The 25,431-nt window shown below is 39.5% G+C and overlaps 4 protein-coding genes across 4 annotated transcripts; 2 read left to right on the top strand and 2 right to left on the bottom strand.

The window, feature by feature from the left end:
• Positions 1-5,967: 5,967 nt before the first annotated feature.
• LOC121783831 (homeobox protein knotted-1-like LET6) lies at positions 5,968-9,562 on the top strand. The gene is made up of 4 exons (XM_042182006.1): positions 5,968-6,771; positions 6,884-7,130; positions 8,727-8,971; positions 9,061-9,562. The coding sequence occupies exons 1-4, from the start codon at positions 6,511-6,513 to the stop codon at positions 9,262-9,264; spliced, it is 957 nt and encodes a 318-aa protein (XP_042037940.1). The 5' UTR covers positions 5,968-6,510; the 3' UTR covers positions 9,265-9,562.
• Positions 9,563-13,628: 4,066 nt separating this feature from the next.
• LOC121784076 (probable transcription repressor OFP9) lies at positions 13,629-14,090 on the top strand. Its single transcript, XM_042182257.1, has one exon. It carries the CDS (start codon positions 13,629-13,631, stop codon positions 14,088-14,090), a length of 462 nt encoding a protein of 153 aa, XP_042038191.1.
• A 377-nt stretch (positions 14,091-14,467) lies between these two features.
• On the bottom strand, positions 14,468-16,563 carry LOC121783289 (light-induced protein, chloroplastic-like). Its single transcript, XM_042181316.1, has 3 exons — positions 15,996-16,563; positions 15,655-15,853; positions 14,468-14,934 (listed from the first exon to the last, which is right to left on the bottom strand). Exons 1-3 carry the CDS (start codon positions 16,424-16,426, stop codon positions 14,623-14,625), a joined length of 942 nt encoding a protein of 313 aa, XP_042037250.1. The 5' UTR covers positions 16,427-16,563; the 3' UTR covers positions 14,468-14,622.
• A 601-nt stretch (positions 16,564-17,164) lies between these two features.
• Positions 17,165-20,123, bottom strand: LOC121783905 (protein CLMP1-like). Its single transcript, XM_042182090.1, is given in 2 exon segments — positions 17,165-19,306; positions 19,308-20,123. Coding segments are annotated over 2 exon segments (2,250 nt in total). The 5' UTR covers positions 19,884-20,123; the 3' UTR covers positions 17,165-17,632.
• Between the last annotated feature and the right edge of the window lie 5,308 nt (positions 20,124-25,431).

Genomic DNA, 25,431 nt, shown 5'->3' with positions numbered 1-25,431 from the left:
GGAATCTTCAAGTCAGGCTGCTGAATTTAGATGGAACTAAGAGCTAGTGGAGCTATTCTCCTCAAAAGTGATGTAATAGTGATGATAAGTCCTAAGTGAAGTGGTGTAAAAATTCCTCCCCTTTTCTTTATGTTCAGCTCCTATTTATAGGGTGGCTTGCCCTAATTTCTAGGGCTTTCTCTTCATGTGGAATGACAATTTTGCCCTTCTTTAGATAGGTGATTATTCCAAGCAAGTCCTTCCTTCTCGTGTCCAGTTCTGTAGCATCCATCCTGATCAGTTTGCTTATTTTCTGTAAATACTAACCAGTTTGCACACTTTTCGCAGCTTTTTCACTCGAATTCCTTATGAACCTTTTCTCATGATTTAGTACTTCAACCTGCACACTTTAACAACTATTTTGCAGATATTATCCAATAAAGCACCTTATACTGACCAATAACCAAGGCCGAGAACGAGACTCATCATCGAGCAAGGACACGTGACTCTACCGCCCACGCCCAACTCCAAGATGATCTAATTGAGCACATTTGGGCAAAATTTGGCAACCGGTAGACGCACATCATCGCCGTTCTTCTACTTCTTTGAGTTTTAAAGATTTTTAATTTAGTGAGAGTGAGCGGAAGAAATTAAATTATGTATTCTTTATTTTTTAGGATTTTTAATTATGTTTTTTTTATTTTTTTAAGAATTTTATGTTGTAAATTTATTTTATTTAATGAAATGTGTTTTTATTAATTGAATTTGTTGGAAATAAAAATAAAAAATGAAAATGAATGAATGGTAATTTAAGAGATGGTTAAGAGACAGATAAGAGATGGAGGGTTGCAGGTTCTCTCCCTTAGTTAAGAGATGTAGTAAAGAGTACAGTGGGACCCAAGAATAGTAATTTAAGAGACGATTAAGGAACGGATAAGAGACGGCGTTGCAGATGACCTAACAGGTGAGAAGGAAGGATGAGGGAAATTAATTATTTAGTGCTTTCAAAAAAAAAAGAAGAATAGATTATTTAGTTGCTTTCCCTATACCTATCCCTATACGTATATCTTTTGCCCTATTCAATTCTTTACTACATATATCTACTTAGATAGGGGCCGTGACTAGTCTGTGTTGAAAATATGACGCCATAATTAGATGTGGATTAATTGTTAAAGGAAACTACACCTAAATATTACTCCTATACTTCTACTATAATTCTAGTGTAAACATGCATGTTGTGCCAAAGGTGACTTCAATTTAATTTATTATCTAGATGTATCAAACTTATAAATTTGGTATAACTTTTTTCTTGATACAAAAACTGATAGTCCGTTGTCATCTCACTAAGCTCGCTTGTAGTAGTACAGCATACTTCTACTGAAATTGCGATATATCTAATGCGGGAAGTTCTGATGCATTATGTGATTAACTAAAATTTAATAATTTATAATATTTCAAGAATAAATAGAAATTGGGACGCTATGAATATAAAGTTTAAATAAAACAAATTAACCATATACTATAAATTACTTTTACCGTTATGATTGTAATTGACCAGTCACTACAAAAAAATCTCTAGTTACCTTTTACCTTTATAAATTTTGCAACTACGAGCATATTTTTAAAAAATATGAATGATTGTGACAGAGCCGAATTAACTTATTTATTGCATATTTGTAAACGAAATCACATGTATATATAGCTACTGGTATAAAATACAACATCGGATCTTATCGAATGACGCGATGTGAGGATTAAGAGCATTAGCAGTGCGGATGTTCCGGCAGATATCCCCACGGATATCCCAAAAACACCTTCTGCCACGTCATACGGACATCTCACTGTGGATGCCACGTCATATGGATATCTCACTGCACAGTGGCGGACATCCCGACGGACTTCTCACAATAAAAAAAATTAATGCAATAATCGGGACGTCGCGGACGTCCGTGGGAGTCAACGCAATGGCGGACGTCCGCACGGACGTCGCGACGGATATCCGCGGAACGCCGCGGAACTCCGGTGTCCGCAGCAGATGTCCTTATCCGTGCCTCCCTTGCACAATGGCGGACGTCCCGCGCGGACTTCCGGCACGCCGGTCAGAATTCCGCCGGGACGGGCGCCATTGCTCATGCTCTAAGCATCAAGATTAGATTTGTGATAGTGAGGTGGCCTCTCATACAGAATACTCCATCCGCCCGCCATTAGGAGTCTCATTCCTTGGCAGCACGAGTTTTAAGACATGATAAGAAAAGTTGGTTGAAAAAAGTTCGTGTAATAGGGTCTCACTTGTATATATTAGTTTTAAATGAAATGTGAGTGGAATGAGTTAGTGCCGTAGTGGAAGGAGATACCCTATTACCATTTATGGTAAAAGTGAACCGGGACTCCTATTCGCGGATTGACTAAAATGGAAACACGAGACTCCTATTCGCCGACGGAGGGAGTAGTATTATTCCCTCCGTCTCAAGATAGTTGAGACATTTCTTTTTACACGAGAATTAAGAAATTGAGGTGTTAAAAGTTAAAGAGGAGAGAGTAAAGTAAGAGAGATGAATAGAGAGTAAAGTATGAACGAATAACATTAGAGCATCCATAATGGACCTAAATATATTCTTCCTGATCGGGCCCTGAAATTGATCAGAGATGCACTGACTGCAGTCTCTCAAGAAATTGGGAACGAGGTTTGATCGATACAATCAATATCTGGTGGCACAAGCTCTGCGTATAAAAGACTGCAAATGTGTGTTCACAGAGAGACATCGAGGTGTTGCTCTCCAGCTATTTCAAGACTATTTCTTTAGGTACCCCTGATGGTCTGAGCGACCTTTTCGGATGTGAACCGATATTTCTGTGCATCGCTGGTGCACTCGTTGCTCGTGACAAGTACTTCCTTCAATGCTCCGACGGATTTGGATGTGAAGGCCAAGGAGTTTGAAGCCCGCTTTGGCGAAGAACAAATCCACGCCATCCTCCAAGAAGACCCAATCGAAGATGTTTGGACGCGCACCAAAGTTTTCCAGCACAGACTTACTTTTGCATTTTTCTTTTTTTAGTATTTTTAGTTTTCAAGTATTTGTAATTTTTTTATTTAATGAAGTAATTTCGTGTTGCTTGCTAATATTGTTTAGTGTATATCAATTTTACAACTAAAACAATGAATATAATAAATTATCATGAAAGGCACAGGAAGAGGTGCGGGGAGTGTATGCCTTATTGTGGGAGTTATGATCTAATGCTGAAAATGAAGGAAATTATAATAACGTGACAAATAGTTGTGGCCTGGTGAAAGGGCATAAGAGCATCCACATCGGCGAGCATGCAGCCGTCCGTCTGTCCGTGCTAGTGGAACGGAGACGCTGTCCGCCGCTGGCACGGCGCTCCTCGATGCATCGAGCAGACGACGTGGCGCGTTCCGATTGGCCAACGGCATATCCGTTGGAAAATCATTTTTTTTATTTTTTTTAAAAATCGAAAATAATATCAAAAAATAAAAAAAAATTCACAATCCCAAAAAATGGTCATTTTTTGCCCGGTTTTCTATATTTTTTTGAATTTTTTTGAATTTTTTCTCCAAAATCATCTATAAATACACACATTCATCATCCATTTTTCACACCAAATCATCTCTCATTCATATTTTTCATACAGCTTATCTACACCTTCATCTCTCACTCAAAACCTCAAATGGATTTCACCCATCTCATTGCGGAAGCGGAGCGCGAAGAACAAGAATACTACGAATAACATCGTGCCGCTTATGAAGCATATGTCGCAGCGAATACCCCCACCCCTACTCCTCAACCAACTAGATTAACTCACCGCTACATTCATCGTGACCAGGAGGGAGCCCACGAAAGGCTCGTTGCCGACTATTTTTCCAACCAGCCGCGGTTTCCGGAAGATTACTTTAGGCGCTGTTTTCGCATGTCAAAGCGCTTGTTTATGCGTATTGTCAACACATTGTCCGCTCGTGTTGAATACTTCCAAACAGGTCCAGATACAGCCGGTCGGCAAAGTCTCTCGGCGTTGCAGAAGTGTACGTGTGCCATCCGACAACTCGCTACTGGGCAAACGACCGACCTCTTCGACGAGTATTTGCATGTCGGTGAGTCCACTGGAATCATTTGTCTTAAAATTTTTGCGAGGGCGTTCGTTCATCTTTTGGTGATGAATTCCTTCGGGCACCCACCACCGATGATTGCCAACGGTTGCTTCGTCTTCACGAAACAGTCCATGGCTTTCTCGGTATGCTTGGCAGCATTGACTGCTTGCATTGGAGGTGGAAGAATTGCCCAGAATAATATTACAAAATACATTAAAAATTACATAATTAAAATCATAAAAAACAAAAATTACATAATTAAAATCCTAAAAAATAAAAATTACATAATTAAACTCCTAAAAATTATTCACAACTATACTAACTATTTTAGTCGTAAAATTGAAATGTTGTTCAATTATAACACAGAAAATTCATTGTTTATTCAAAAATTAAAAATTATAAAACCTAGAAAATCGAAATTACAATTTCTAAAATTAAAATATTATAGAGACTAAAAAACTACTTGATCTTCCTTATACTTGAGCGAATGTAGTCGATCATTTGATTGTACAACTCGAGTTCGAACTCCGACATTGCCGACATTGTGGAATGATATGATATTTATAGGCAAAACTTCGAATTTTATATAAATAAAAAAGATTTGAGATCTGACCCATGCGACCACAACGCCGAGACAGGCCTCAAACGGGTGAGTCCCCAGTCGCAGCCCAAAAAACCCCGTCCGCGCCACCTCCAACGCCGCGAGCATCGATCCGGCCCCTCCTCCCCATCCAGCATTGTGGATGGCCTTGCTCTTAGAGCATCCACAATAGCGCCTAGCGCACCGCCTAGCCGAGCGCCGGCGCTAGGCGGTGCGCTAGGCGATCTATTGCAACCGCCTAGCGGATTTCGCGATAAAAAACCGCCTAGCGCTCGGCGGTTCCGCGGCGCTAGGCGATCCGCTAGGCGCTATTGCAGCGTCCGGATCGCCCAGCGCACCGCCTAGCGCGAATTTTTAAATTTTTTTTTCCGAAACACTATATATACCCGACTTGCCTGTCATTTTCATTCTCACCACTTGTATTAACGAGTACTCTCTCTATCTTAATTTCTGTACAAGATTAACACCTAGAAATGAGTAACACCGGTGGTAGTGGTGGGAGTGGTGGGGATGCTGAGGAGTACGAGCGTATAATGAACGAAGCGCTAGAGGCCTATACGAACCGTGAGATTGATCAATGGATGCAGAGGGCCTTGCAGCCGGCGGTACCTCGACCTCGACCAGTGGTACACCGCCGAGCGGTGATTGATCGTGATCACGTAGCTGCACATCACGTAGCCGCCCCTAACGTACGGAGTGGGGTACCCCACGATGAAGACGGCCGCCTCCAAGCACATGCCGACATGCGCCAAACGGAGGCTCATATTTGACTCCAAAAGGATTTAATTGAAGAGTTATGGGCGCGGAGGACTGCACGACGTTAGTTTTTTTTAATTATGTTATTTTTTTTAATTAATGTACTTTTTAAATTTTATTAATATTAGTGAATTTTCTCGTTTTTTTGGCGTAAATTTAATTCCGTATATTGTGTGATTGTTAATTATTTCATTTTGTATATATTTGTTAATAGTGATGTGGATAGTATTATTAATGTTTCCCGTATATGTCTCGTAAATTAAATTCCGTATATTGTGTGATTGTTAATTATGTCATTTTATATAATTGTTATTAGTGATGTGGCTATTGATTTGGCTAGGCTATTTATAATGTGGCAGGAGGATTTTTAGTGCTGATGATGTGGCAGTGGCTAGGCTATAGCTGGACTATTGATGGGCTATTCCTATTGGGGAGGCCTTACAATAATTAAGGAAATGGATATAGAGAAACGAAAAACCAATAATAAAAGAGTGGACAAATAGATGTATGGCAGGGGTTTGGTCAGTACACAAAAATTAACACAGGAATTGTGATTCCGTGCCCCCAAAAACCACATCTGCTTCACTAAACTACCCTCGATTTGATCGTTCATTTCTCCCTTTACCTTTTTCTTTTAAATCTCTCTCCCTAGTTTGCCAGTCTTGGCAGTGTTTCAGTGGCAGTGAAAGAAAAGAGAGCGAGAGTTTTCATTGGGAAGGTAACGTTTTGCTCCACAATCCAACCCTCCCTACCTTTTCTCTCTCCCCTTTCATTGCTATCTATACCTTCTTCTCCTCCTTCCCATTTACAAAGGCAAAAGATATAACCCTTACTTTTCCTCCTCAACTGACTAAAGACTAACACTAACTACAACAAACCACTATTTAGGATTTTCTGTAAAAAGGCTGAACAAGTAAGCATAAAACTCGGGAGCCTCTTTGCAAATAAAGACAGATTGCTTATGCGTGTGTACAACCAGGAGAGAGAGAGAGAGAGAAACCACATAAATCATAATAAAATCTTCAAGGGTTTATAACCAAAACCAAAGGGCAGTCACACAAAGAGAGAGATGGAAAGTGGTGGTGGTGGTGGTGGCTCAAGTAGCAATTCTTGTTTCATGGCCTTTGGAGATAACAATATCAACGGATACTGCCCCATAATCATGCCTGATTCCAGCGCCGGAAACCCCCCTTTTCTCCCTCTTCCTTCCACCAATGATATCACCAGCACAGGCTATTATTTCATGGATAGCAGCAACGACACTAAGGCTAAAATCATGGCTCATCCTCACTACCATCGCCTCTTGTCTGCTTATGCCAATTGCCAAAAGGTATAATCACTTTCTCTCTAAAAAAAGCTTAGTTGAAACCCTTGATTTCTAGAGAGAGAGGTGATAGAGACAGGTGTGTAGAAATTTTAATTGTTAATGAAAATTGAAACAGATAGGAGCGCCGGCGGAGGTGGTGGCGAAGCTGGAGGAGGCGTGCGCGTCGGCGGCGGCGATGAGCCGGCACTGCACGAGCTCCGTCGGGGAAGATCCGGCGCTGGACCAGTTCATGGAGGCCTACTGCGAGATGCTGACGAAGTACGTGCAAGAGCTCTCCAAGCCATTCAAAGAAGCCATGCTTTTTCTATCCAGAATTGAGTGTCAATTCAAAGCCCTCGCGCTCTCCCCTTCCGCCTCCGCTGGTAAATTAATTAAAACATCTCTTTTTCTATACATATTTTCACAGATCTCACTGTTTACTAATTGAATTCTTGTATGTAATCGATGACTGCATGTGCATGTGCATGTTTCTGAGAAAAAATTTAGGATTTTTTGTTTGGTGTTTTTCAGATGCAGTTTAAATTCTTCCATTGTTTAATTTTTTTTAAAAATACTAATAGTTTTGGATTTCACTATTTTTTATGTTTCTTTTGTTTCGATAATAGCTTCGTGATATCATCAATCATGCCCTATTTTGATCTAATCATTCTAGGTATACTATATATCCTAATATAGGCATATGGTAGTATAATATTTTGATTTTACTCTGAAATTCAGTTTCATCAAGAGAGCCCTCTGCTAACCCTTATATTTCGGACTCATTAATCTGGAAATATATTTTGTCAGATATTCCACTATCGATGCAGATAATTTAATAATGTCTTATTTCAAGTCATGAATAATGTGTTGGGGTGTGAGTATGGAATTGCAATTAATGTGTGATTTATTTTGGTGAACCACCTTTAAAATTGTCTAGTAGGTTTGGCCTTTTCTGTGTTCTTTATTTTATGAGTTGAGATTTCTATAGATTAGCACCAGCATTAGTGTCATGAATTGTGGAGGTTGAAACAATAAATTAAAATGTGTATGAATTTAACTATACCAGCTTTCCCAACAATTTTGATAAAAATGAGTGTTGCTCTAAATCAAGCATTTCTTGAAGACTATTGAAATGCTATGCACATAATGCCATCCTTGTAGGTAAGCTTGTATATACATGACCGCTGGCTTTGCTGAAATATCGAAGTTGCTCATGAGGAGACTATTTTACTTTACTTAAACTTCTAATTTCATAAATTTCACCATAGCTCTATAGGTTAAATGTGGTTACACTTCTATATGTTTATAAAATACTATTTGTTCGCGTTGAACTCGGCTAAAATAACTATGGTCCATATATATTGCTCTTAATTATGCTTTATGGTAAGTCAGAAAGATGTGCATACATAGAGTCTGCGGATGTGTGTTTGATTTGAGAAATACTCTAGGTTACCATTAAGATGTCTATCAGTCTATGAGCTCTTTTATTCTACAGTATCCCTGACATAGATATGATATTTTAAATTTGTTGCATATGTGTCGGATAGATTTATCTACTCCATTTATAAAACTACAGATTGTACTATATGGATTTAAGGATATTTCAAATTTTCAATGCACTTACTAAGTACAGTTTATTACTACCAGCTAACTATTCAACTTAATTCAAATTGTATTTTTTGTGATTGGAGGCCCTTTCTGTTTTACATGAACAATCACTACACATTTTGGCCCTACTCTCAATTAGTCAAAAACATTTGTGTACATGATAATTGTTACTGTAAATTCATGACTAAAAATCTATTGTAAGCCCTTTTTAAGTTCAGATGTGCATATTGAATTTCTGAAAGAATGTCTTGTTATTGCAATTCTTCAACGACGACGTTTCACTTTCTTCTCCGATCTAAAGCATTTCTAATGTTCTACATAATGAATACATCAATTTTTTTACTTGGTCAATGATTCTTCCATTTTGTCAGCTTGTACTGAAGCAATGGAGACTAACGGCTCGTCTGAAGAAGAGGTCGACATTAATAACAATTTCATAGACCCTCAAGCAGAAGACAGAGAGCTCAAAGGCCAGCTTCTACGGAAATACAGCGGATATCTTGGCAGCCTCAAACAGGAATTCATGAAGAAACGAAAGAAAGGAAAGCTGCCTAAAGAAGCCCGCCAACAACTGCTCGACTGGTGGAGCAGGCATTACAAGTGGCCGTATCCATCGGTATGTAAATCATCCGAGCGACTACCTATTTAACCTGTTTCATGAAAATGATTAATACAACAAGATTGTAAAGCATTATTCATCCTCAGGAATCTCAGAAGCTGGCATTGGCTGAATCGACCGGTCTGGATCAGAAGCAGATAAACAACTGGTTCATCAACCAAAGAAAACGGCACTGGAAGCCGTCTGAGGACATGCAGTTTGTGGTGATGGATGCTGCACACCCTCACTATTACATGGACAATGTTTTAGGCAATCCTTTCCCGATGGATATATCGCCTGCGCTCCTCTAAAGAGGTGCCTCGAGACGTTGATCTGATTATTTCTCACCAATGAATCCAAGAACTGCTATTTAGTATGTGTGTCTATATTGTTGTAGCTAACTTTTAACTGCTGAAAGTCTATAGCTTGCTGCTTTCAGTTCGTATGCCACTGCTATATATATTCAGTAGTAATGCTTAAAGTGGACCTGGACTTTGATCTTATTATTGTGGTCTCTTGACCAAATTAATCAAATTAATCATTACTCCTGTAATGAAGTGTAATGAAGCGAGTATCTTTTATTAATAATACTTCAAATATTTTTTTTTATGAACGTGGGTAATATTTTTTTCTTGGACGGGGCAGTATAAAACTTAGTGTTGGAGCATTAGATGTTACGGGGCTAGGGCTATTAGTGCTAATTATAGTATTTTATTACGCAATTAGTAATTTGCATTTAGTTACAAACTATTTCATCCGTCCTCTAATTATAGAGGTTTTGTTATACACACGAGTTTTAATATAAAATTGATAAATGAATAGAAAAGAATTAAAGAAGTGCTAATGAATAGTTAGTCTACATTATTAGTAGTATAAAATTGATAAATGAGTGGAAAAGAATTAAAGAAGTGTTAATAAATAGTTAGTCTACATTATTAGTAGTGTAGTACTATTATATAGCAAAAAAAAGTTTTTAAAAAAGTTTATACTCCATCCGTTCCACAATAATTGTCACTCTTTTCCTTTTCGGTCCGTCCTACAATAATTGTCACACTTCATTTTTACCATAAATGGTAAGTAGGTCTCACATTCCACTAACTCAATTCACTCACATTTTTATTATAAAACCAATACAAAAAAGTGAGTCTCACATTCAACTAATTTTTCCAACCAACTTTTATTTACATTTCTTAAAACTCATGCCTGCAATAAGAGTGACATTTATTGTGGGGACGAATGGAGTATTAAATTAATAACTAATCAATATAGTCTTAATAAAAATTTTAAATTGTGAATGGTATTCATAATGATATAAAGAGTTGAATATTTTTAGTTAGGTGTTTCAACCCTAAAATAAGTATAAACTAATTTAATAAAAAAATATTAAATTTATTTAATTACTTTAAATAATTAATTTAATTAGGTGTTTTGTTCTTGATTTATAAATTAATGCAATTGATGTATGTATAAAACACTAAAAAGAAAGAAGAAAAAGTAGAGACAAGAAGAAAGAGGAAATATAAACTAAGAAGAAAAAAGAAAGAAGAAAGGAAGATAAAATACTAAAAAGAAAGAAGAAAAAGAAGAAAAAAGAAAGAAGAAAAAAAGAAATAAGAAAGGAAGAAAAAAAAATCACATGTTTAGTACTATTTAATTGAAATTTCTAAAAATATCATCTATAACCAAAAAATCACATATTTGGTACCTAAGATTATTTTTGTCAGTGAGTATTAAAAATGATATAAAGTAAAGATCAGATACCATTTAGGTGTTAAAGTGATCAAAAATCAAGTACTTTCCCACTATAAATAAAAGGACAAATAAGTACTTTTGCTACACTATAGTTATCAGCTCTATCATGTGATAGTATTAATTTATAGATTAAAGGACAAATAAGTACTTTTATTACATACAATAAAGTTACCTACTAGTACTTTTAAAACTTTTTATCTCAATTGCCATTTCTTAATATCACCATAGCAAAGTAAAAAAAAAAATATCACCATAGCAAAGTACATTAGTTCTAATTGTTGGAAAAATCGTGATTTAAATAATTAAAAGAGTGGCTTTAATTAATTTTTATTGTGTCTAACCATTTAATTTTGTTGAATTAAAAGACAAGATCGATCTAGTTATGAGTTGATATTCGAACTATAATAATTTGCTCCAATCTAGATTTGAAAAAATGATTAATAATTAATCATAAGTTAATCACTTGATGGTGAATTTTTGAGAAAATGTGGATCCACATTAAAGAAGATTAAAGTTATCCCACGTTGAATGATTATCATTAATTACTCATGTATAAAACTTATTAGTGGGTACTTGTAATGAATATACGTACAACCAGTACAAGTAAGGGGTTGTAAAGGTCGAGTGCTTGCACCACCCAGGCCAGAGCCCGTGGCTCATGAACCTTGTACCTCGGTTATTGCAATCGGACTTTGGGCTAATTGTTGGACTCTATTGGGCTTTTGGCATAGACCACTTTTGGACCAAAATTTGTTTGGGGCCCAATTGAGGACGAGGCCCACTTGTGCATGTGAGAGGATCGTTGGTTCTCATAACGGCTCCCTGCGCTCGGGCGTCTCGGCGTCTCCCATGCCACTTGGGTGCACATGTGGTTAGAGGTGCCCACGGTTCCGGTTTTGGAAATTGCCGAACCGGAACTGAACCGAACCGAACCGCGATGGTGTTTCGTGGTTACGGTCACGGTTACGGTTCCGGTTTCAAAACTGTCGGTTTCGGTTTCGGTTCCGAACCGGTGGTTTTCCGACGATTTTTCACGGTTCCGAACCGCCGGTTTTTTGCGGTCCCGACTCTGTTTCACGAATTTCCGGTGGTTTTTTGCGGTTTAGGTTCGAATATTTTTGAACCTGAACCGAACTACGGTTCAAAAATCGACGGTTTCGGTTCGGGTAATTCTCACGGCTTAGGTTCGGAACCGTAACCGGCGGTTACAGTTTCGATTTTAACCGCCGGTTCGGTAAAGCTTGGACAGGTCTACATGTGGTCCATTTAGGGCTGCATGAAGGCCATGGTGCATGTGTCCCCTTTAACGGTTACACTCCTGCTTTCCACTAACAGTGTATCGACTAGGGGAGTGTTATATTGCTAACTCAATACTTAATTGCTAACTACAATTAAATAATAACCCATAGATATGCACATCAATGGCATGGATCACCAGCCCCGAAATGTCAATACGATCAACAAAAAACGTCAATAAGGGTATTAATGTCAATTTACAACAAATTAGTTGTTACTAACTTTTGAAAAATATCTCATGACTTTAAAACACATATAACTTTCTCGATTTAAATTATTTTTCCGCACAACATATATCAAATTAAAAATAATTTCATAAGGATTTTAACGAGATCTCACTTGCATATGTTCCGATGTCAAAATTTGAAAAAAAAATAAAAAATTTACAATTTTTTCCTACAACAACAAATGTCAATATAGTATATAAAATATGTCAATATAATACATGTAGAATGTCATTTCTTAAAGCAATATGTTGACATTCTCAAAGCATTATGTTGATATTTTCAAAACACTATATTGACATTTTCATCCAAAACCCTAATTTGATAGTTTTTTTATGTTTTTTGATTTAATTTAAAAAAAAAAGAAAATTACACGTGGCAAATTTTAGACCACTAGATTTTTAAAATCCTATGGTCTTAAATTAATTGTAGTTAGTAACTAGAGAATGAGTTAGCAGTTGATCACTCTCGTATTGACTAATTATCAAATATCGATTGTAACATCAAAATGTTGTTGGTGGCAAAAATCTTAGCTTCACTTTTCCATATATAGCATGTAAGTTCATTGATAGAGCTTCACAGTTCACCCTTGCCTTCTTTGTGTTCGTCGAAGCTTCTTAATATCTTGTGATACCATCGTGAATGAAGAAACCGTTTCATATTTGGGAAGGCCATGCCAATGCCAATGCCAATGCCAATACCAATTTAGAGCACTATCAACGAATATCTCATCTTACATAGAGAACTCATGTAAATTAGTAATAATAATTTCTTTGCCCTGAAAAAGTATATTGTCCTAAACTACATGTTTGAATTGTCTCTTTTAACTTTAACAAAGTGTGATAGTATAACTTGTACAGTGGTCCTTAATGTGGATCCTTTCCAAACATCGCATGGCCACGTTTCTAATTGACTTCATGATAGTAATTGTTAATTCAATGTCAATTTTCTTATTGACATGAAAATTAAATGTACAATTTTACAAACATAGACTATATGATTCGTTGTAGATTTTCTTTTTGACATCACAAGTAAATATTTACAACATTAAAAATATAAACTTAGACAAGCATACCCTTAATCATGTAAATAAATTAGGGAGTAATCATTATTCAACATATGTTCTTAAAATTTGAAAACATGCCACCTAATACATGTCACACTAAAGTAACTAAAGTCAGTTCAGATCTAAGGTAAAATCATAACCATCATTACCATAATAAACAAACCAAATGGTTCCCTCCTTATCTGTTCAATTACTCCCCAACCCAAGTCACGCCACCACCTTTTATCACACACAACACACTTTAACCTCAGGACACAATCATGATCACCCCAAAACCCAATTCACTCACACATAAAATCACTTTTCAAAGACATGACACAATAGTTTAAACTCAAGAATGCAGCAAAGATCCAAGAACTCGATCAAGCAGAAGCGGCGGAGCAGAGGATTGTGCTGCAACTGTAGGATCAGCGTTTCCTCGTCCGAGGAGGCTGAGAGCTCGAGTGGCTCAGGCAGGTACGAGAGCATCTCAAGTATCGCTCACGCGATGGTGCAGGAGAGGCTGGATCAGATGATCATGGAAGGGAGGAATGAGGCGGAGAGAGTTAGGCGGCGGGAGAGGGCGGCGGCTACTAAGTTCGTGGTGATGGTGGCGGCGGAGATGTCAACATGGGATCCTCGGGAGGACTTTAGGGAGTCGATGGAGCAGATGATCGTGGGCGGAGGGATTCGTCGGCCCAAGGATTTGAGGAGGCTCTTGAATTACTATCTTGGTATGAATGGGGAGGAATTTCATGGGATTATACTTGAGGTGTTTTATGATGTTTGTACTCGTTTGTTTCTGTATATTGCAAACTAGTACTACTATGTTGTTGGTTCTTGTTTAGGCGATTGGATGAGTTAAGGTTGATTCGTTGATTCTTTGCAATATTTTCTTAGTAGAAGAGTTAACTTGAAGATATCAAATTATTAGCTCAATGTATCTTGTCTTCCCTTGTAATTTAGTTAGTGATTAGTTTTTCAGATACACCATCCATTCAATAATAGTAGAGAAATCAAATATTTTGATTTTTCATAAAAAAAAGTTCAAAACGAAGCCCACTCACGGTGCAACATGGCAGGACGTCAGGCTACCCTTGACTTCAAAATGTGATGCCTGTCCCCCATACCTCTCCAACACATCTTGGACGCGTTCCGTGCCTCGGGAGTGACCCAAACACCGTGTTGCCAATGCCCTAAAACCAATCACCATTCCGTTGTATTGTCATAATATTGTATTGAACATTGATAACTCCAACTACATTGATAGTATCTCATCTAAGTTATTCTTGATCACTCGTACTTATTTATTTCACAAGCCCCAGATAAAAGAGCGAGTGGCGTCTAAAGATTCAATTCAAAAGGGGACTGCCTTCCTTGATGAGCACAAATATGCTGCCTCCATCTCCCCTAGAAATCCGGAGGTCATCGTCGAGGTATGTCGTCAGCAGCCACGACTCAGAGTTGCGATCAGGGATGGAGAACTTCAATGGCGGTTGGCTGGAGATAGTCTTGGCCAAAGATGAGGCCGTGTCCTGCACAGAGGTGAGCAGGCCTTTGAACGGCGAGAGGTCGATCTTCTGCCCCAGAAACTCCACATTTTCCGGCAGTTCGATAGAGTCCGTAAGCTGTGGTGTGCCGATCACCCCCCCTTCGAACTTAATCTGTAAGACTCATAGTAATTGATAAAGCTTGATATATTTAACTCATATATTATATTATACTACTACAATATAAAATATCAATATAAGGTTTAATTGAACTCCCTCCGTCCCTCTGTGGTAGAGGGATGAGATTTAAGAAAAGATATGTTAAGTGAGTTAAGTAAATGAATAATAAAGTAGAAAATGAAAAAGGTGGAAAGATGAAGAGAGAATAAAGTAAAAGAGAGTAAAGTAAGAGAGAAGAAAAGTTTGCTTTTTGCCAAAAAAATGAAACGACCTAGCTACAATAGGACAACCCAAAAAGGAATACGACTCGGCTACAGAGGGACGGAAGGAGTACAATGTATTGATATTACTTAGAGCATGTTCCGTTTAAAAGATTATAATCTCATGATTAAATATGTAGCATGTTTGGTTTGTGAGATTGAATATAATAACTTAATCGTATGATAATAAGTCATGGTAATCGTCAATCTAGACACCTTAATATCTTATAGTACACCCTAATTATTACTCATAACAAAGAGAAGTGAAGCACAATGTTTTACTACCTCCGTCCAACTTAAAATTACTCAGTTTTCATTTTTGGAGACGTGCTATTTAAAATGACATATTCCCTAAAATAAAAATATTATCAATAATGTACAAAATCATCGTGTTGAAGAGAAAATGCTCCACTTTAAATGAGACAAACGTTGCTAAAGAGGAAGAAGGGCAAACCTGCACGCGTTTGGGGCTCCGGAGTTCGAATTTAGCGTTGGTGGTGATGGAAGTTGTGGCCAACGGTCCGGCAAACACGACGGAGTTCTGCACGGTGAACGAAACGGAGTCGATGGTCTGCGATATCTCTTCCACTTTCACCGGAGACAGAGCAGCACCCCTCGACAGCAGGGGAAACAAACCCGAAAACGATGTATAGCTACAGATATCAATTACATATTATCTCAAGCCCAATTCACAAACAAGATGTAAATTCCATATTGCAATTGCGTAGATTCGAATAGAGAGAGATTGTTTTTGACTCAAATCCCCAATTAAGTTATGGCAGAAGCAGAACTTACACAAGTATCCATTTCCCGTTGAGCAGCGTGAGAGCCTCTGTGGGGGCAGGGGTAGGGTTCTTAGCCTCGAGCTGCGATATGAGCTCCACGATCTCCCCACGCGTCTCGGCGGAGGCGCTCAACCCTCTTTGCGTTCCGTAGAAACTGGCAATCAATTGCTTCTTCAGCGCGTCGATTTCTGGCGCCTTCTTCTCCAAAACCGCCACCGATGGTGCTTCTGGATCGGGCCCCCACTCGTCGTCGCTCACCACCGCTCTCACGGAGAAATTCGCCGCCGGCTTCGCTGAGAGCGACGGGAAATTGATCCGATTGAACGGAGAAGAGGTGGCGTTGGGGATTAATTTCGAGCTCTGCTGGAATATGCGGGGGAATTGATTGACGGAAGCGGTTGACGCCATTTTTGTGGACGTTGAAGCGACTGAAGAAATCATGATTTTGGGATTTTTTTTTTTCGAATTAGAGAGTAGAGGAGTAGGTTGAAAACAGAGAAGAGTAGATTGAAAACAACAGGGTGATCAGTTTTTATTAGAAGAAAGTGGCGAATTGCGTGATTACTTTGTAGTGTTTGTGACTGTGAGGTTGACAGAGATAGGCTTATTGGTTTTCAACATTTTTGCTCTTTTGATAATAATTTGTGGTTTATACATTCTAACATTTTTCTTTTATTTTTTATTTTTATATATATTCATGTATATGTTTTACCAAAATATAGATTCTACAACATTCTATTGTATTCTTCTTTTCTGTTTTGTTTTGCAAAAACATGGTTTTTTTTGCGTGGCCACGTGGCAAATTTAGAAGCCTTACCCCATCGTCTATTCTCTCTTATATTTTCTTTCTTTGTTTTTTTTTCCGGAATTTATCATGAATTTTACAAATATCCAGTGTTTTTTAGTTATTGAGTCAACCGACTTCAAAATATTATTCCGTACAAATAATAGAGTAATACTCTAATTGTCAATTAGGCTTGTCAATGCTGAAATTATAAACTAGACTCTGACTCAATGTTGATTTTTTAGCTTAAACTTTAAGATAGTACTAGTATTAATATTTAGCAAACGAAGCCACAAATATTAAGAAATCCAAAAAGAAAATCATCAACATTCCAGCAATTAAATAAGTATTTTAGGTTATATAAGTCTTTTAGATTAATATAAGATGAAAACAGATACTGTGGCAGAAGCCATAATTCCAATTCATACCTAATCTGTTAGAACACAGTTTGTATGAAGCAACAGAGATGGATAAAGCAGAATCATCTCAGAAACAAGAAACTCTGTAGCCAAATCACAAATCTCAACCCAAAGAACTCACAATCAAAGGTCTCAAAGACCTCAAAATCAGATTTGATTGTGAGTTCTTTGGGTTAGCTTTATGACCATTGCAAAAATTATGTTAGCTTTCAAGTCTAGAAGCTAAGGACATGATAGGAAACATTAGAGTATGGGGGAGCTTAAACCCCACGGGTAGGCGATCCTGATGAAGAGCTAAAAATAAAATTCCGACTCCATTCTAGAACCACGATCGAGTGTATCATACCATCACAAAAGGGTGTTATCGAGCACTGCATTGGTCGCACATAAACCTACAGTTGTGATTTTCGGTCATCTTTGTAAACCGCACCAGTAGGCACAACCTCAGTCTTTTTCTGATTTCCCAACAGAAGATTCTTCGTTAGAGCAGTGATTTTTCAGAACTGTTGAGATGTCGGCTTCAGAAGCTCCAGCAAGTTTAAATCGCCCCACAGCAACGTCCAGATTCTTGTTCCATCCAGGCATGTTGAGTTTACATTCAATTTGAGATCTTTCGAAAAGCATATTGCCCCAAAATAAGTGAATTTGTGATCTCATAGCAGCAGCTTGCTCTGCTGCTTCCTCGGGTGAAATGTCCCCTACACCCGAATCACCTTGTGCACCAGTACCCTGTTTCTTCTTCCTTTTCAATAGTTCATCCTTGTTTGCACTAGGATCTTTCAACTCATTAGCTCTCTGCTCCTCCAGCTTCTCCCAAATTGCAGCTGCTGTTTTCATCTTTTCCTCTGCACTGTCAAAGAGATCAATGGTCTCGGTCGGATCCCATTTCGATAGATCCTCTTTCTTTGCTAATACAAATGCCCAATGAAGTTTAGCCATTTCAAATTGTTGCTGGCCTAGAGCTAACAATCCTTCATAGAAGTCTGGTTTGACCATTAGAGCCTCGTCATACTTCTCTTTAGCAAGGGTATACATGTCTTTCACCCAATCATAAGCATTTCGAAGCTGTGCATTCATCGTTTCTTTATCAGCCGATTCATCTACAGGCATTCTTTTCCTAGCTGCACACATATGAACATTTCCCCAGTTGAAGAAAGCCAGAGCAACCACCTCCTGGAACTTGAGGGCAGCCTTGTCGAAAAGACTTTGAGCCTCGTCACTAGTCACTGTCTCCTCAAGGGCTTCAGAGCACAACTCCATCCCGAGTTCATGAAGATCAATATGAGCATCAGGGTCAATCCCTACATGGGTCCGGAACAGCTGTGCAAACTCAAATAGCCAATCATCCATTTCCACTTCCTTACACTCCGGATCCTCTGTTCCTCCCGTCTTCCCCTTTTGAGAAACTTTGTCAATGCTATCAATCTCAGAGTCCACAGCATCTCCAAGAGATTCCGTAGCAGAAGATTGGGACACATTCCCATCTCCTTCAGCCTCCACAATCTCCTCCTCTTCCGGTAAAGGCGGCTCCTGCTCTGGGCTCACTTCAACAATATGCAACTTCAACAACGCACGGGCGTTTCCCTTTTCAGTATCAGGGTCTTTTAGAATCATATTGTCAACTGATGACTCTGCCAGCCTAAGCTCAGCCGAACATGTTACAGTCACCAAGTCCCCATCACTGTCCTTGTACTTAATCAGAACGGCTTTTGACATTGGAAAACGCTTACCTACAATTTCCCTCAAAACTTTCAGACTGCAATTAACAGGCATTTGTGCAAGCCTTATGTCATGGTCATAAACAAGCTTCAACGGCCTGTATTGTATCACAGGCTCTTCAGATTTCTGATGAACTGAAGTGAACACTGATCGAGAGGGAAACTGTTCCTCAAGGTTATTATCCTTGCTAGCATTCGGGTTGGCTCTTGCAGTGCCATTTGAAGGCTTCAACACAACCTTAGGCAAATGGCTCTTGCCCTCAGTCCCATTCTCAATCGGAGGCACAGGATACAACTTATCCGACTTATTAGATGGCGCATTTGCTGCAGGCACGGGTTTCTTGGGGACAGATCTAGCTGGGAAACATGGCCCAAGGCCACCAACGGGGGCCCCCACGAATTGCAGACGCCCCTAATGCTGCTGGAGAAGGCCGGCTCTGAAGGTCTTGCTGAGCCTCCTGTCGAGGCCCAAGCGCCATCCTCAGCCTTCCGGCAATCTCAAATGCATCTCTATGATTAGGATCAGCAGCCAGCAATGACTGCACATCCTGCATAGCCGTTTCGTACCTCCCTATCGCCTCAAACGCACGAGCCCTCCTAAGAAGAGCTCGCACGAAATTGGGCTGCACCTGAAGCGCGATCGTGCACTCGGATATCACAGTCTCGTAATCAATTGGCTTCATTTGCATCAAACAGGCGGCCCTATTGCTATGGAACACGGCTCGATCAGGGTGAGTTTTGGGGGTGAGCTTAATGGCATTTTCATACTGCAGAAGAGCACCTACAAAATCTTTAGCCTGAAACCTACGGTTACCTTCTTCCTTGAGCTCATGAGCTCTCTTTAAGAAAACCGCAGAATTGAAATTAACACCGCCATTAACAACAGGCGGCGGGTGATTTTCGCCGCTGCTAACTTGGCTTTGCGCCTGGCTTATGGCGGCGGGAGCCTTCTTCTTCCTACCCCCAGACTTCCCCATAGAAAAGGAATAAAAAGACAACCCTAAATTGCTGAAGCTTTCGCTATTGTAGTTGCACAGTGATAGATATCGCTCTTAATAAATGAACAGAAAATTTTGGAAATCAAACTTACAGGAATCAAGACCGCATTGTTCTGAAGAAATGTGTAGTTGGTCTTGACTGAATTCGAGATGATGAATAGCAGGGGATGGGAAGAACCGAAGAACGTTACAGTGAAGAAGATAAAAATGGGGGTTTTGGAAAATTGAAGCTGGATGAGTTGAATATACATGTGGGCCCCATGGGATCATTTCCACCGTAGGATTTATTTCTTTTCCTCAACACCGTTGATTACGACTACTAAACTGTCATACTAATAAAGTAATAATAGTATAAATGTACTTGAAAAATGTGTCATTTAATAAATTATGGAGTATTGGTAATGTTCAATCTTCAATGTGATTCATGAATCATGATTCAAATTAGCTCTACTAACAGTATTTTATTTTCGAGATTTACACGTAGTTCAATAGATGTGTTATGGTTATCTTGGATACATGCAATGGAATTTTATCCCGGATTTGATTTACCTTGGTGGATGTAGCTCTTTGCAATGAAATCACACCCTTTTCTCGGAGAAATAGGTCTGTGGGAAGTCTATGATTGTCTATATTTATTGCATTGCATGCATTGTGATTGTAAAAAATGTAATGCTCGGTGATGCTTGCTTGGGCTAAGATGAGATATATGGGCCGAGCCCATTTCGGTAGTAATATATTCATATTGTAATTAGAATTAAATTTTACTATTACACAATTAAAATGTAATTAATTATCGGTTAATTCACAGTTTAGCCAAATGGTTAACTGTTTGCATCCTAAATAAATGATCGTGACTGAACCGAAATAGTGATCTTCGGTTTTTGGTTAGTTAATAACCAAGAAATTTCGGTTCAATTAATGGTAAACCGATAATCGCTAATCAAATTATCAGTCAAAATTCAGAACAAGAACTAAAAAATTGAATAGAGAAAAAGTTTAAATTAAGATACGTGGAGTGAAAATGGATGAGTTGAGTGTCCACTGTGGAGTGGACGCGGCTATAGCCGCGAGGGTGGGCGGTGGGCGGTGGGCGGGCGGACTATATTGGCGAGGTTGTCCGTCCCGGGGGCGGACGCGGAGGACGTGGCGAGAGACGGCGGACGTGCGATCGCCGGGTGAGGGGCGAGGACGCGGCGGGGGACATAGCCGCGCCTATAGGCGCGGCGACTATAGTGCGGACATCCGCCGCGGCTCCTGCGGTCAAAATTTTTTTTTTTTTTGTTTTTTTCCTCTATAAATATCACTCCCCACCACTTATTTTTCACCATTTTCACAAAATCCATCCACTCACTATCTACACAACCACTCTCTAAAAAATGCACCGAGGAGACGACGAATCACCCGACTCTCAGGAATCGGGATGTGGCGGAGTTTTGTAGTTGTATTTTATTTTAATTATTCGTTGTATAATTTTACCGGTTTGCAATACAACGAATATTCAGCCCTAATTATCTTGTTTTCTAGTTATTTACACTGCGATTATTTAAATTACACTTGATTGAAACTAAAAATATTTTAAAATGAAAATTGATTATAAAATTTGGGGGCTATTGGGGGTGTCCACTATAGTGGCGGAAATAGAATTTTGGGGCTGTGGACAACAAAATTGGGGCTATGGACAAAAACTGGGGCGGGGCTATTGGGCGTATCCGCCTTATAGTGGACACCCTAAACAAAAAGTATTTACGTCCTTTCAGATACTACCTCCGTTTAAGAAAATATGTCACATTTATGGAATGACACGAATATTTTAGGAGATTTTATTATGTGCTAAGTGGGAGAAAAGACAAGTTTTATATTAATCGGTGAAACATATGGTTTCTGAGACGAGCACTTCAGGTGTTGGTTCATTGGCTTATCTTTTAACTTTCGATTTAAAGGAGAGTTCGTGTGGTCTATGCTAGTGCAAACTAAGCCATCTGATATTTTGCATATTCACATGTTTCTTTCTGTTATAAGTAGTTTTCGTTACCTTGTTATTTACTAATCTGTTTGCTAAGTGTACAAGTGATACTTGGACTGCTTGGACTTAGATCGGTGAAGATCTAAGTGTAGCTATAGGGTTCTTGTTGGATCTTGTACCTTGATCGTTGAATGCTTCTTTGTTTGGTCTGTTATCAGAGAGACTGGCCATCTCTCCTAGTTTGGCCTAAAAAAGTATTAGTTCAAGTGAATCCTTAGTGATTTGATCCCTACAATTCTTACATGCACGCAAGTTCTTGCTAGAATTTTGTAGTGCAATTTATCATTTCAATAATTTAAGTCATTTGCAATGGAGGCCATGAGGAGGCATCGGCCACCGGGAGGTGTCATTCATTACAGATGGGAGGGTTGGGGGCGGGGGTGGCATGGTGCGAGTGCCCATTGCGACTGCACCGCTGGTTTCTAGGGGTGGGGCGGGTTGCGGGGTGCCCATTGCGAGCGCATTTCTTGCTGGGGTTGGGGTGGTTTGTAGGGGCGGGTGTGGGTCAAAAATTTATTTTTTAAAAATTTTAAATCCGAAACTCTATAAACTAATGATTGACTCACTCAAAGTCCGGTTTTAGATTTTTTTAAAACTATTTTTAGACTTCTAGATTTTGTTCTATATTGTTTGTATATATTTTAAATTTACAAGTATTTGACGTGTAAATATTGAATAATGCAAATTAATTGGAGAAACATAACTTGGGTGCAGCAAAGACATTATGGGCGTTGTGGCTTGACACGAAAAATAATGACATGTCATGTTGACTCGTGGATGAGATTAGTGAATGCTCTTATGAACCTTAGGACAATATTAGTCAAAGCTTGAGCTTAGAACACAAACAAATAAAAAAATGTCGATGAACCCCTTTTTATCGTCCTAAGAGCATCTGCAACGGTGGACGGACGGCGTCCGTCTGTCCGTGCCAGGGACACAGAAGACGTCGTCTGCCGCTGGCACGGCGCTGCTCGATGCATCGAGCACGTCCGTGCCAACGAGCAGGTGACATGGCTCCGTGTGATTGGCCAACGGCATTTCCATTAGAAAATCTTTTTTTTTAAATCGAAAATAATACCAAAAAATAAAAAATATATATATTTTCTCAATCCCAAAAAAATGCCCATTTTTTTGCCCGTTTTTTTTATATTTTTTATATTTTTTTTTATTTCTTTCCCCCAAAATCATTTATAAATACACACATTCATCATCCATTTTTCACATCAAATCATCTCTCATTCATATTTTTCGTAAAACTTATCTACACCTTCATCTCTCACTCAAAACCTCAAATGGATTCCACCCATCTCATTACGGAAGCGGAGCGCGAAGAACAAGAATACTACGAACAACATCGTGCCGCTTATGAAGCATATGTCGCAGCGAATACCCCCGCCCCTCCTCCTAAACCAACTAGATCAACTCGCCGCTACATCCATCGTGACCGGGAGGGAGCCCACGAAAGGCTCATTTTTGACTATTTTGCCCACCCGCCGCGGTTTCCAGCAGATTACTTTAGGCACTGTTTTTTCATGTCAAAGCGCTTGTTTATGCGTATTATAAACACATTGTCCGCCCATGTTGAATTCTTCCAAACAGGTCCAGATGCAGCCGGTCGGCAAAGTATCTCGGCGTTGCAGAAGTGTATATGTGCCATCCGACAACTCGCTACTGGGCAAACAGCCGACCTCTTCGACGAGTATTTGCATGTCGGTGAGTCCACTGGAATCCTTTGTCTGAAAAATTTTTGCGAGGGCGTTCGTACAACTTTCAGTGATGAATTCCTTCGGGCACCCACCACCGATGATTGCCAACTGTTGCTTCGTCTTCACGAATCAGTCCATGGCTTTCCCGGAATGCTTGGTAGCATTGACTGCATGCATTGGAGGTGGAAGAATTGTTCGACTGCTTGGAGGGGGCAACACTTAAGCGGCCACAAAGGCGGCGGCCCAACACTTATCTTTGAAGCGGTCGCCGACTACCGCCTATGGATATGGCATGCATATTTCGGCGTTGCCGGATCCAACAACGACTTGAACGTGCTCTATTCTTCACCCCTCTTCAATGATGTGTTGAATGGTGTAGCACCGGCGATCGACTTCACCGTCAATGGAAATACATACCACATGGGTTATTATCTCGCTGATGGTATCTACCCAAGGTGGTCGACTTTCGTGAAGACGCTCAGCAACCAGCAAGACCCGAGACAGGTTCTTTTTGCGCAGCGTCAAGAGTCCGCGCAGAAAGACGTCGAAAGAGCATTTGGGGTCCTTCAAGCCCGATTCAACATTGTGAAAGCCCCGGCTCGGCTGTGGTACGTGATTAATATCGCCGACATCATGTACACGTGTATTATCTTACAAAACATGATTATAGCCGACGAAGGACCGAGGGCGGCTAGCTTCTACGACGAGGATGAAGCCGGAAGCTCAAGCGCGAGGTCTCCCCCACGCCGAGGTGTGCATACGACGGTGGGTGAGAGGATCGAAACAAGGCACACAATGCGCGATACCCGAACCCACGTTGAGCTACAAGAAGACCTAATCAAACACATGTGGGCGAAATTCGACAACGAGTAGTGAGTTTTTTTAATTTTACGAATTTAATTATGTAATTTTTAAATTTTAGGAGTTTAATTATGAAAATTTTAATTTTTAAGATTTTAATTATGTAAATTTTTATTTTTAATGTATTTTTTAATATTATTCCGAGTATGTGTAATGTATTTTAATTTTGTGGAAATGTTTTTATTTAAATTGAATAATGGAATGGTGGGACTCTTGTGTTCATCCTTGCTGAAGAGCACAGCTGTGAGTATTGTGCTCTTGCCTAAGAGCAGACAGAAAAAGTGGCATCAGACCCACAACTATGTTAATTGGCAAGAGCATAGTTGTGGGTGCTCTAATCAGTAGTATATCATTACATAATAGTATAGTATTAACTTTCTTGTCGTGAGTCAGTATCTTACGTTATGCTAGAATAATAAATTCACCATTTTTGTTCTTTTCTATCCGAAGCACGCGGCACTGTTGGAATTCAATTTCGAGGAGCCATTAATATTTAGCAATCCAAGGCAAACCCTCTCTCCAGGCATTCAATTTTCATGTCTCATGCACACCAAATTTATCAGTAAACAGCCAAGAAGTCAAATCCACTTAACTACAATGAAAGAAACTAATCAGCCAACAAACAATCATCAGACACAGAATTAATCAGGTGATGGCATAACATGAGATAAGAACGTCTATAAATACAAAGGCTGCACCGTCTCTATAATTTGCTAAAACCAATCTCTTCCTGAAAACAATATTTTCCGATGCGAGGGGGGCCATTTATAGTCTGCTTGGTGATGCTGATACTGTTGTTGGTGGCTCCGCCGTGCACGGGCTGCAGCCCCTCCGGCAACGGCGGCTGCAGAAACTGCATCGTGCGGCAGTTGAAGTCGGGGTGCCCCAGATGCGTGCCGATAATGCAGTGCATGGGGCGGTGCCTCTGGGGCGGCGC

This window comes from Salvia splendens, chromosome 21, assembly GCF_004379255.2.
Source record: "Salvia splendens isolate huo1 chromosome 21, SspV2, whole genome shotgun sequence".
Lineage (NCBI taxonomy): Eukaryota > Viridiplantae > Streptophyta > Magnoliopsida > Lamiales > Lamiaceae > Salvia > Salvia splendens.
The sequence above is the reverse complement of the archived record's forward strand: the minus strand, read 5'-3'. Positions and strand labels throughout refer to the sequence as shown.

Coding starts and splice junctions, on each gene's coding strand:
- LOC121783831 (XM_042182006.1), top strand. CDS start 6,511: ATGGAAAGTGGTGGTGGTGGTGGTGGCTCAAGTAGCAATTCTTGTTTC. Junction 6,772..6,883: donor CTTATGCCAATTGCCAAAAG/GTATAATCACTT, acceptor AAATTGAAACAG/ATAGGAGCGCCGGCGGAGGT. Junction 8,972..9,060: donor ACAAGTGGCCGTATCCATCG/GTATGTAAATCA, acceptor ATTCATCCTCAG/GAATCTCAGAAGCTGGCATT.
- LOC121784076 (XM_042182257.1), top strand. CDS start 13,629: ATGCAGCAAAGATCCAAGAACTCGATCAAGCAGAAGCGGCGGAGCAGA.
- LOC121783289 (XM_042181316.1), bottom strand. CDS start 16,426: ATGATTTCTTCAGTCGCTTCAACGTCCACAAAAATGGCGTCAACCGCT. Junction 15,854..15,995: donor AACGGGAAATGGATACTTGT/GTAAGTTCTGCT, acceptor TGATATCTGTAG/CTATACATCGTTTTCGGGTT. Junction 14,935..15,654: donor GGAGCCCCAAACGCGTGCAG/GTTTGCCCTTCT, acceptor TGAGTCTTACAG/ATTAAGTTCGAAGGGGGGGT.